This window comes from Chelonoidis abingdonii, chromosome 6, assembly GCF_003597395.2.
Source record: "Chelonoidis abingdonii isolate Lonesome George chromosome 6, CheloAbing_2.0, whole genome shotgun sequence".
Lineage (NCBI taxonomy): Eukaryota > Metazoa > Chordata > Testudines > Testudinidae > Chelonoidis > Chelonoidis abingdonii.
The window spans coordinates 19573269-19585561 of record NC_133774.1 but is presented as its reverse complement, the minus strand read 5'-3'; the positions used below and the strand labels follow the sequence as shown (position 1 = coordinate 19585561).

The following is a 12293-nucleotide window of genomic DNA, read 5'->3' as shown; positions in this document are numbered from 1 at the left end:
AACCAGCTATTTCAATTATGCAGGACCAGTATAAAAAGCAGAACCATGAAGGCTGGCACTGGAAAGATCTTGTTGGAACCACAGGCATTTATATGTATTGTGTATCAATTAAAATGTCTAAAAGCTATGTTTATCCCATATGTTAAGTGGCCTATTCTTTACTTCCGCTCACGGATACTCCACTTTATTTAATAACCAGGCATCTTTCTTTACCGATTTGGGTTTAGACTTTGCAGGCTAACTGAAAAAACCTGGACAAAAAGTATGCACATTGATATTAATAAAGTGTCCATATAGTGAATCATTACTGCTGACAATATTTTTTAATCAAAATACTGCAAATGACAAATACCAAATAATGTTTTCGTGTGAGCTGTAGAAGTAAAATAGTATTTAACACTTAGCCACAAGCATGTACATAGTGGTGAAGAGACATAATGAGCCCCATCTAATTAATGAAAAATATATACATTTCATTACCAATTTATCAATATATATCTTTAGAGACCAAATCAGCTATTTTCTAGGAATTATTCAACAGGCATAATTAAAAATACAGAATTCCCACATCCTGGCACTTGAAAAATTTCTTGCTTGTTTTATTTTTAATTTCAAACATCATTGCACCAGGCTTCAAGTGACAAACGAGCTTTTCCTTGAATGATGTATTTAACACTGCTTTAGCCTGAAGAACTGATGCAGAATTCTGGAACTTTTAAATGCATTCTTTTGGTTCTTTTCAAACTTCTTTACTGACTTGGTTTGAGGGGATTTTATACAACTGTATTAGTACAAAAAGGTAAACTGACCTTTAGCTATTAACCTCTCAACTGACAAAGTGGATGGAGGAAAATGCACAGCTATGGAATGCATGCTTAAAAAGGACTACTTTTCAAAGTTAGGTGATATTATTTTATGGCACTTCTATCCAAAGAAATAGGTCACAGCTAGACTCATTTGGCCTCTTGAGGAGCTTTGGTGTTTCATCCTATAAATCTGTCATGATATTGTCTTACTGTAACTAGAAATAATGGTTGAAAGGGGATTACATGACTTGTATTAGAGAAATGCCAGAGAAGGGTTCCTAGAGTTAGCAAATTCAATAATCTGTAGGCTTTGCTCTTGACTATAATCATGTCAAAATAATGTTTCATCAGAAAGCAATGATCCTAGAGCTTTTATGTAATATTGTTGCAAAGCCTTCTCGTTTGCGTAAGTTTATACCTCACACTTCAGTTTCCCTATTTTTATTAATTTCATAGCAGAGTGTGGGGGATGTAATGGGTCCACTGAATGTGGCATAGCATTTTGAATTTCTGAATTTTATTTATAGACCACAGCATTTTCCTTGATGGTTGCTCAAGTTATTTTAATAAAATAAATATTCTTTATAGTATGGATCTTGCTAGATAAATATAGAATCTAGTAAAATCTAATATAACTACTCATATTTTGGAGTTTTCACCTCAATACTGAAAAAAGTGTAGAACTCTTGTATGGTACTTTTAAAATAATACACACTTCTCTCAAATTTAAAAAAATAAAAATATATTTGACCTATGAAACTGCTCTCAAAGAAAAAAGTTAGTAGTTATTATACACGTACTAATATTTTAATTATATAGACTGCTCAGTTTCCAACAAAATATTTCTTATTTGTCAATTTTTTTCCTTTCCATCTTCTTGATGATAATCTTTCTGATCTTGTTTGCCACTGGTATCTTCAACTAGGCCTTTGAGCCGTGACAAATGGTGTAAAGCCCTACATTTAAAAAACAAACAAAAAACCACACCCTTATTAACACGTATATATTATGATTTATGTTATGTATATTTAACAGAAATGGCTGTTACTTCCTTAACACCACTTAATCAGCTTTGAGGCATCGCTTCAGATTAATACATATTGACATGTCAAACTGTGAAAACAAATGCTGATTTAAAGGGACAATTCAACTGTAGACATACTTTTATGACACTGCATTTATTTATTTTTTTCTACAGATGTCTATTTTTCTTATTTACAATTGTTAAAAGCAAGTAAGGATGACATTTTGGCCTGTGTTATATAAAAAACCTCAGCTTCTTCTAGGGTCAATGATTTTGCCTAGCAACACACAATACTTTAAATTTTATAAATCTGAATTGCCAACTTCTGGCTTGATCTTATTTCCATTTTAGTCAATGAGTTTTAATGAGAGAGGACTGGTCCTTTCTTTTCAGTACTTATTTAAGAGACTGAGATAGTTTATAAAAAAAGAACTGCAGGGTGATGTGCGGGATGGTGGTAGGGGTCTCCACAAAGTATGGCATGCAACTTTGTAAAAAAGTGACAGATCTGTGGCTTGGCACCATATTGATTGTTGGCTTCCCTGGCCTTGCGACACGTCTGCTGATATTTCTTTGCTTTCTCATAGCACTGCTGCTGATCCCTGTTGTACCCTTTTTTCTCCTGCATTTTCTGTGCTATCTGCTAGTAGAGGTCCACATTTATACAGCTGTTCTGTAGCTGTGCCTGCACAGCCTCTTCTCCCCACAGGCCCAGGAGATCCAATCTACTCCAAGTTGGAGCACGTACCCAGCATGGTTAGCTGGGCAGTTGTGCACAGCAATGGAGAGCTGCCAGGTGTGCCAAGCTGGACAATTAGGAAAAGGCATTTCAAAAACGTGCAGGGCTTGAAAGGCAGGGGAGCGGGATGCCTTCCGGTCACCGTGACCCTGGGAGAAGGGTTGGAGTTCACAAATGTAACCAGAGTGATCAGTGTCAGGCACTGTGGAACAGCTGCTGGAGGACTGCTAGGATCAACATAAGTAATCCAGTGTCTATATTCACGCTGTGTCAACCTCAGTACATTGAGCATAGCTCAGTTGCCACTTGGGGAAGTGGCGTTACTATGTCAACATAATAGAGGGGCTTACATCAGTGGGAGACAAATTTAAGCATGCACAACTAGGTCCATACAAGGAGGCTTACATTGCTCTAACTTTTATTATAGACCAGGCTTTGGTCTAAAACTCAAATTAGGATGCTAAAGTAGTGCACTATGTTAGGAAATTGTTTCTGTACTTAAGAGTTATATTATTTTCACTATTTACATTTTACTTTTATTTAACATTATAATACAAAAATGTAGTGCACAGCGAAGATGGACAGTTTGAAACAGAATTATACTCTAGCAGTTATTTAAATTATTTTTCCAAGCAAGACTCAGAGACAGGAGAAATGTTTAACTATGCAGAGTAAGAGAATTAGCACACACTCACCTTCGAAGGGACTTGGTAATAGGGATCACGTCATTGTCACATAAGTTTAATTCAGAAACTGCTTCTTCTGAAAGCTTAGAAAAAGAAATCTGTCAAATATAAACAAATGACTAACAGTATAGATATGAATAGTTTACATTTATATAGCATCTTTCATCCCATAGGGTCTCTGACAACTTTACAAATTATACACATACTATAAGTTTGCCACTGAATCGAGCTCTGTGGGTGAAGTAGAAGAGTTTAAAACTCTGCAACATAATAGTCTTCAATACCTGTTCCTAATTTGCATCAAATCCACTTTGAAGTGCAGAAAAATTAAGGTAGCAAAATGCAATTGCCTAATTCAAAACAGGGTAAAAGCATAGTATGGATAAAATTCCTTGCCCTGGTGAAAAACTGTCATGTCTGTTAAGGAGTGGTCAAGATATTTTTGTTAGAACATGTTATGCATGGAAGACAGCATCTCTAGCAGCACAGTACACCCTAACAACTGCTGGCCTCACTGGAAAAGTGTTTTAATTCACCTTCTGAATTAAACACTACTTGTAGCACATGTTCTTTGAAGTCTTCCATCCAGTTACTGACCTGCTCCAACATGGCTGTGGGAGATAGGACATGATACTAGCATAACGTGACAGGCACATGGTAAGTAACAAGTAGGTAAAGGATTTCTAAACAGATTTTATTAAACATTTTGTTTCTGTAATATAGAACAATTAAATGCATTTGAGTATGACTTCTTCATCTAAATTTATGCTTAGAGGCTTTCCACCTTTCTGAAGCGATTATAAAAAAGCAAATACAAATATTAGGTAATGTATCCCTTTAATCTGAAATGCCATGTTTCTCATGTAAATCCTTTTCTTCCTGTGCCAAAGAAGATACTGTATAGAGTAAAATTTTCTTATACACCAAAATGGCAAAAGACACCTCATATTGGCTTACATGCTCAGTCTACATATCAGTGTGTTTGAGTTAAACAGATCAAATTACTAGCCTTGCACTAAAAATGGAGACCCCTGTCAGAGGCACTATAGTAGCTAGCACAAAGTTTTGAAGACTACTGGTGAGAAGTAATATTCTGGTTTCGTGTAACTGAGGAAGACAGAACTCTCAAACTACTGAAGGTCTGAGAGAGTCTGAAGGACGCACAGATGATTTGCATACAGTTGTGTGTAAGCTGAAACAGTGAAGAACACACAAAATATAACAGATTAAATATTTAGACATTTGAATTCTAGAACCAATTAAATGTATGAATAGAGGAGTGCCAACTTATTAAAAAAAAAACAAATTTAGAGCTAGATAAAGGACAGAATAAAATATCTCCGTATACCTAGCCCTGTTCTCTTAAATACAGTATATCATCTATCCAATTTAATATGAAAGAAACCAAAAGATGAGAGTGGGACAGGAAGTTAGACATAATCTTGCAGTCTGATGTAGCAGAAAGAGTCAATAAGAAATTATGGACTGCATGTAAAGAGTCACATCAAAAACATGACAGTTTTTGTCCATATGGTTTGGGGGGTGACCACATTTGGAATATTAATTTCTGAATCTCTCTTTATAAAAGATCTTTTGATGAATCAAAGTTCACTAAAGAGGTAAAAATAAAAAGGGGGGGCAGAGAAACTGACTTCAGCCCCAATTTAGGAACACGCTTAAGAACATGCTTAAGTACATCCTACTTCAATAAAGCACTTAAGCACGTATTTAACACTAAGCACATGCCTAAATCTCTTTGATTTCAATAGGTTTAAACATGTGTTTAAGTGTTTTCCGGAACTGGAGCCTTTATGGGAAAAGGATTAAAAGCAGATGACCAAAAAATTTGGAACAGGAGTGTGGACTCTTTTGGGAATCTTAAATATAGTCTGTGGACCCCCAGGGGTCTGCAGAACACGAGTTGAAAACCATGGTAATAATATGTACAATATGCCTAACCTTTAACAAAGGAAGGGCATATTTATACTCCTCAGATATTTGTACCCTTTTAACACCAAGGAGGGGAGAGAAAGAAGGATTTAGGGTGGTCCAAGGGACTACAAATAGTGATTTGAAATTAAGGGGAAATTGTAGGCTGAATACTGAGTATCAGAAAAAAACTTCCTAACATTGAGCTCCATTAGGTTCTCTCAACACAATTGGTACAAGTTCCACCACTTGTGACAGAGTTACAGTAGAGTGGATAAAACAGTAGAAAACTGGCAATAATACTATATTGTCAAGTATATGGACCAGAAGACAAAATAGGTCTTTATCTCCAATTTGAATGAATATGGATAACTGTGGTCACATGTTTGTAGTTGGCTGGAATTCTAGCTCTTACAAGTACAGTCCCACAGAAAAATTAGACAGAATATTAATATCAATAAGAGCCAATATCAAAAGGAAACTGCTTACTTTTTTAAATTCATCATTTTGTTCAGCAGTTTTATTCTTGTTAAAGCTTTCATGAACTGCTTGAAGGTTGAACAACATTAGCTTTAAAGCTTCAACTGGCCCATGGTGATTCCCTCCAGAAAAGGTATTTTCCTAAAACCAAAAAGCAGAAAGATTTTAAATCTTGCAATGAAACAAGAGCTGCAACATTTTAAAAATCAGACCTGCTACTTTTAATTTTTCTTTAGGACAATTTGATAGTTCTGACCTATGTGGATTTTCCATTACTTTTTTGTCAATCTATACAGAAATAGCATATAGAGGGCCTCATTCCCAACTATATCAATTGTATGGCACTGTAGCCCATGGAACCAACGTAGGTACAGTGCAGTGGACCTTGAGTAACAGAGAGTATGTCTACAATGCAGTTAAACACCCACAGCTGGCCTGGGTTTGAAGGGACTGGCCAAGGGGCTGTTTAATTGTGGTGTAGGTATTTGGATTTGGGCTGGAACCCAGTCTCTGGGACCCTCCCACCTTGTGGGGTACCACATCCCGAGCAGCCAGCTGGAGCCTGAACATTTACACATTGATTAAACAGCCCCATAGCACGAGCCTACTGACATGGGCCAGCCATAGGTGTGTAATTGCAGTGTAGACATTCCCAAAAGGCGGAATCAGGTCTAGAAATAAAGGAATATAGAAATTGCTCTGACAGCAAGTTGGTATAGAGATCATGCTTTTAGTATGGCTTGACCTTATCTGATAGATGTAAATTACACTATTAATGAACATAGCTGGGCACACTAAGATTCTTAACTCCAAATATTATTTTTTAATAAAAATATGATATATCCAGAACCAAACTCAATCCCACATTCACCCATAACATGCACACCATATGTTCCCCAACACTTGGAAAGCAAACACCTCGGAAAAGAGTTTAGAACCTGAACTGTGAATTTCCACATTTTCTAATTTGAACGTTTAATTTTTGAAGAGACATTAGTAGCTTAAGAACAAATATCACCTCTCTTTGAAAATTATTTGCCTACCTTTGTTAACAAGTAACTTCAGATTACTATCGTTGAAAGATGAGAGGATTTTTTTTTTTAATTGTGATTTATATGGGAAAGCTATGAAACTAGAGAGTTATTTTTCCATGTTTTTTTTCCACACAACAGATGCGATAAAAACAAAATATATAGGAATGACAGAGTAGGTTGCAACTGGCCTGGGAATGGCAAAACATGTGAAAGGAAGCATATAGTAAAAATCTTAAATGAATCAAACTATACCATAGAATCTCTATGGGAAGAAATTCCATGCTTGATTAATAGAAGTTTAGCAATAGGAATATCTACTGACCACACAACTAAGATGGTGACAGTGACTGAAATGCTCAGGGAGATTGGAAAGGCTACAAAAAACAGAAAACCCAATCATAATGAGGGATTTCAACTATCCATTTTTTCACTGAGTATGTGTCACCTCAGGATGGGATGCAAACATAAAATTTATAGGCACCATAAATGACTGCTTCTGGGAGCAGCTTGTCCTGGAACCTACAAAGGAACAGGTAAGTCTGAATTTAGTCCTAAATGAAGCACAAGATCTGGTCTATGAGGCGAATATAGCTGAACCACTCAGAAATCACTACCATAACAATTGAATTTCACATCCTTGTGGGGAGGAGGAACCCCCACAGTAGCATTTAAATTCAAAAAGAAAAACTGCACAAAAATGAGGAAGCTAGTCAAACGGAACAATCACATGAGTGAAATGCCTGTAAGTTCCATGGAAACTATTAAAAAGTCATCATAATAGAGGCTCACATTAAACGTATGCCCCAAATAAAACAGCAGTAGGAGGACCAAAAAAATGCCACTGTGGCTAAACAGCAGAGTAAAAGATATGGTGAGAGGCAAAAAGGCATCCTTTTAAAAACTGGATGGCAAATACTACTGAGAAAAATGAAAAGGAGCATAAACTCTAGCAAGTCAAGTGCAAAAGTATAATTAGGCAAGCCAAAAAAATTTGAAGAGCAACTAACAAGAAGTAATATTAAAAAAAGTGTGTAAGTACATCAGAAGCACAAACACAAAGCAGGTACTCAAATTCACCCATCTTAGTATTTAGACTTCTAGCATTTCTAAACAAGCACTTATATTTGTCTTTATTTAGTTGTCCGCCTTCATGTGATCTAATTGAATGGGACTCTTTCGTTTGACTGTTTCTCTTCAGTTTCTACCTGTACTTTATCAGCTCCTCTCCTCTCCTCTTTAACAGGACAAAGTATTCCCTTTAATAAATCCACCCTCAACAGCTGCATCTGTCCGATCTGTATGCTCTTCTGCGCCAGTCAGCTTTCCCCCAGCTTTTAGTTTAAAACCTCCTCTATGAACTTTTTAATTTTACATGCTAGCAATCTGGTTCAATTTGGTTTAAGTGGAGCCCATCCTCTGTGTATAAGCTCCTCCTTTGTCAAAAGGTTCCTAATAAACCTAAATTCTTTTTCCTAACACATTGTCTTATCCACACATTGAGACCCTGAAATTCTGTGTCTAACTAGCCTTGCGATTTGTGTTTGGGATGACTGGAGAATACTAATGCAATACCAATTTTTTAAAAAAAGCTCCCGAGGCAATCCTGGCAATTATAGGATGGTAAATCTAACTTTTACTACCAGGCAAACTGGTTGAAACTATATTAAAAGTATACAATTAATAGACACCTAGATTAACATGATTTTTTGAGGAAAAGTCAATATGGCTTTTGTAAGCTAAGGTCTCTCACCAAAGGCTCCTAAGCAAAGCAAGCAGTCATGATAAGAGGGGAGGTCCTCATGGATCAGTAACTGATTAAAAGGACAGGGAACAAAGGATAGCAATAAATGGTCAGTTTCCAGAATGGAGAGAGTTAAACAGTGGTGTCCTCCAGGGATCTATACTTGGACCAGAACTGTTTAACATTCATAAATGATTTGGAAAAAAGGGATAAACAGGGAGGTGGCAACATTTTCAGACAACACAAAATTACACAAGATAGATGAGTCCAAAGCTGAAGTGAAGAGGTACAAAGGGATCCCACAAAACTGGGTGACTGGGCAACAAAATGGCAGATCAAATTCAATGCTGATAAATGCAAAGTGGAAAACATAATTCTAACTATACATACAAAATGATGGGCTCTAAATTAGCTGTTATCACTCAGAGACCTTGGAGTCATAGTGGATAGTTCTCTGAAAACATCTCAATTTGCAGAGCTAACAGAATGTTAGAAACCATTAGCAAAGGAATAGATAATAAGACAGTAAATATCATAATGCCACTATATAAATCTATGTATGCCCACACCTTGAATACTGCATGCAGTTCTGGTTGCCCCATCTCAAAAAAAAGTTTAGAATTGGAAAACAAAGAGAAGGGCAACAAAGTATTGAGGGTATGGAGCAGCTTCTGTACAGGGAGAGATTAAAAAGACAGACTTGGAAAAGAGATAATGAGGGGGAGAAATATGACAGAGGTCTATAAAATCGTGACTCGTAGCAAAAGTGAATAAAGAAAAGCTATTTACCCCCGTCATATAGCATAAGAACCAGGGATCACTCAAATTAATGTGCTGCAATGCAGTCAACCTGTGGAACTTGTTTCCAGGGAATGTTGTGAAGGTTAGAAGTATAACTGGGTTCTGAAAAGAATTAGCTAAGTTCATGGAGGATAGGTACATCAATAGCTATCTGGTCAAGATTGTCAGGGCAGCAACCCCATGCTCTGGGCATCTCTAAACCTCTGACTGCCAGGAGCTGGGACTGGATGACAGGGGATGGATCACTCAATAATTGCACTGTTCTGTTCATTTCCTCTGATGCATTTGGCATTGGTCACTGTTGGAAGACAAGATGCTGGCATAGATGGACCATTAGTCTGATCTGGTATGGTCGTTCTTATGGCATCTTAGTTGTTTTTGTTTGGCCTTACCCAGATTTCTCACTAGATCAGGTTCAGTCATTTTACTGGCTGTATCACCCTGTCATTGGTACTGGCATTAAAATTTCCTCTTGTTGTCCATTCTCCATTGCTGTATCCTCTTTTTCTTGACCCCCCCCCCCCCACAAATCTACATTGGGATCGAGTGTGGATATTACATGAGCATCTTCCCAACATCTCCCCTAAAATCCAGTTGTGCCAGCCTTCAGCTAAGAAGTTTATTTCCCTCCCTACTTAGGTGGAGTCCATACCAAACAGTCCTCTGTCACGGAATGCCTCCCAGTGGTCGAACATTCCAAAGCCATCCTTATAGCACCATTGCCTAGTCAACTGTTGATATAATCTTGTTTTGCCTTTGCTCTCCTCCTCTTGGGATGGGTACAATCCCACTGAACAGAACTTGAACCGTCATTTCTTTAAGAGTACTCTCCAGCCTGGGGTAGTTTTCCCAGATGCGTCCCAGCAAGACTCTAGCAATATCATTTGTTTCCAAATGAATGAATCGATGGATTCTTTCCCACTGCCATCAGAGCCCTCTTCAGCCCGAGATCCACATCCCGTCTGCTGGGAGCTAAGATACAACACACCCTTCTGTTTTCCGAATCAGCTCTAGTGACAGGCTTGTCTATTCTTCTTAGCAGGGAGTCCCCAATTATGTAGACCCACCTCTTCCTGGTGTTGGTGCGATTCTCCAGCCTTCTCTCTCTGTTCTTTCTGGCTGCAAATCTTCTTGTTCTTTGTTATTTGCAAACTTTTTAGAGTCATCCTCTATCCTCCTGGGGCTCCAAATTCTAGCTTTTCCCTCTTTTTGTAGGGCTAGTCATTCTTCTCCCTTGCTGTTCCATCTTTTATTACTCACCTTCATTTTCCAACTCAGTGAACCTGTTCCTCATCTCTATCTCTTCTTTGCTAGCCAGTCTTTTCCACTGCCTTGTTCTTATAGTCACATGCTTCCACAGGCCACTTTCTTCATCCAGAAATTTATCCTCTCAGTATTCTTGTCCAGCATGCATCTTCAGATCTTGAGTTTTTCCTTCAGCCTCCTCTCTCCTTCCCTTCATCATCTGCTCAAATCCCCTTCTAAATTCAACCATTATTTCAAGCTGCACCATCAAACAGAAGATCCTCTCTTCCGTCAGATCTATCAAGCGGCACTTCATGCAAATGAAGCACCTTTCAGGTACCATCTCCGGAATGATATACATCCTGCAGCTTCCACACCAAGCTGTCTTCATTGTTTCTTCCATTCTTTAGGTCTTTGTAGCTGTCATAGCCTCCTAAGCTCCCATAAACAACAAGCAGAACAAAAAAAAAATCACACACAAACTAGACAGATCCTCCTCCAAACTCCCACTACAACTCCCCTGTTTTCATAGCTCCGTTTGATGGCTCCTGTGCCTCTGGTTAGCCAGTTGGCTGCCTTTATACCTCTGTATACGTTTGTTGAGAGAACCATGTTTTTATGTGTGTGTTGAGAGATGCAAAGCATTAAAGCATAGCTAAACCTTGATTGGGGGTAGGGCTTGCCTAGCTATGATCTAATGCTCTGCTTCTCTCAACACGCTGCCTCCTACCAAATTTTACAAACTGAAAACAAACTACCGAGCAAACACACTCTCAAGAACTCATTCACTGCCCCTAAGGAACAGGAGCTTGTCTCCTTTTTCCTACAACAGATTTTCACTCAAACTCCCATTTTCACAATTGTTTTGCTGGCTTCTGGGCTGCTGCTCCTTTGGAGAAACCACACAGGTGAGTATACATTAATCAACTCCATCCATTTTGCCCTTTGAAATTCAGCAACAGGAAGTGAGAAGTAAAAAGGCAGAAGAAAGGAATGAATGTGATTTGTAATATTGCTTGGAGGTATTTGAAATTGAGGAGAGGTGCGAATGCTGGATCAAAGAGGATCAGGAGAATGTCACCTCATATGTAGATGAGGCAGTGGTGAAGATGAAGAGTTGTCACTTCATATGTAGAGGCAACTAAGCGGACTAAAAGTGTTGAGACTCATCCAGGAAACAAGTTTCAAGGCCAGGGCTCACTCTGGCTTTTTTCCTGCCCCCAAACAACAAAAAAAAACAACCCACCAAAACAACTTGCAGAGTGGCTGGAGCCAGGGTGCAGAGGACTCCCTGTGTTGCAGATGTGCCTGGCTACTGGGGGGTGGGTGAGGAGGAGGGAGTGGGGGGAAGGGGAGAGAGAGAAGGAGGGCAGCCAGGGCTTCAGCGGGGGCACTCGCCACACGGCCCCGGCCGCCGCACTGCCTGCTGGGAGGGCTCTGCACCGCTCCGGTCAGCAGGGAGGGAAGGACGTGGGATGCCCTGCCAGGCTTGCCACAGACCTGGCACCGGCTGGGGCAGACGGAGAGTGCAGCCCGCTCCCAGCAGGGCACTCCCCTCCTCTGCACCGCCACCCCCTACAGGGCAACTGAAGCAGCAAACAAAAAGGCAGCCATGCTGCCCTAGGATTGGGCAGAATGCCGCCCTGTAGAATCTGCCACCCCAAGCATGAGCTTGCTTGGCTGGTGCCTGGAGCCGGCTCTGTTCAAGGCTAATTAAGACAGAGCCTAACTAGTGGAGAGGAAAGTGAATTATTTGTGGGTGACCAAGAAATTCAGATAGATCAACAAAAGGTGAAATCACTAATGAA

General features: G+C 39.0%; 1 protein-coding gene across 4 annotated transcripts in view; it reads right to left on the bottom strand.

Annotated features, from left to right (window-relative positions):
• Positions 1-308: 308 nt before the first annotated feature.
• Positions 309-12293, bottom strand: part of C6H18orf54 (chromosome 6 C18orf54 homolog) — a 34561-nt gene continuing 22576 nt past the window's right edge. For 2 of the 4 annotated variants that reach the window (XM_032767717.2, XM_032767731.2), the window contains 3 exons: positions 5674-5805; positions 3265-3353; positions 309-1762 (listed from right to left, as the gene is read on the bottom strand). In XM_032767717.2, the coding sequence (XP_032623608.1) occupies positions 1660-1762; positions 3265-3353; positions 5674-5805 (324 nt within the window). In that variant the 3' untranslated portion in view covers positions 309-1659. The remainder of the gene's footprint in view (positions 1763-3264; positions 3354-5673; positions 5806-12293) is intronic. The other 2 variants (XM_032767723.2, XM_075066877.1) reach the window with 2 other exon arrangements.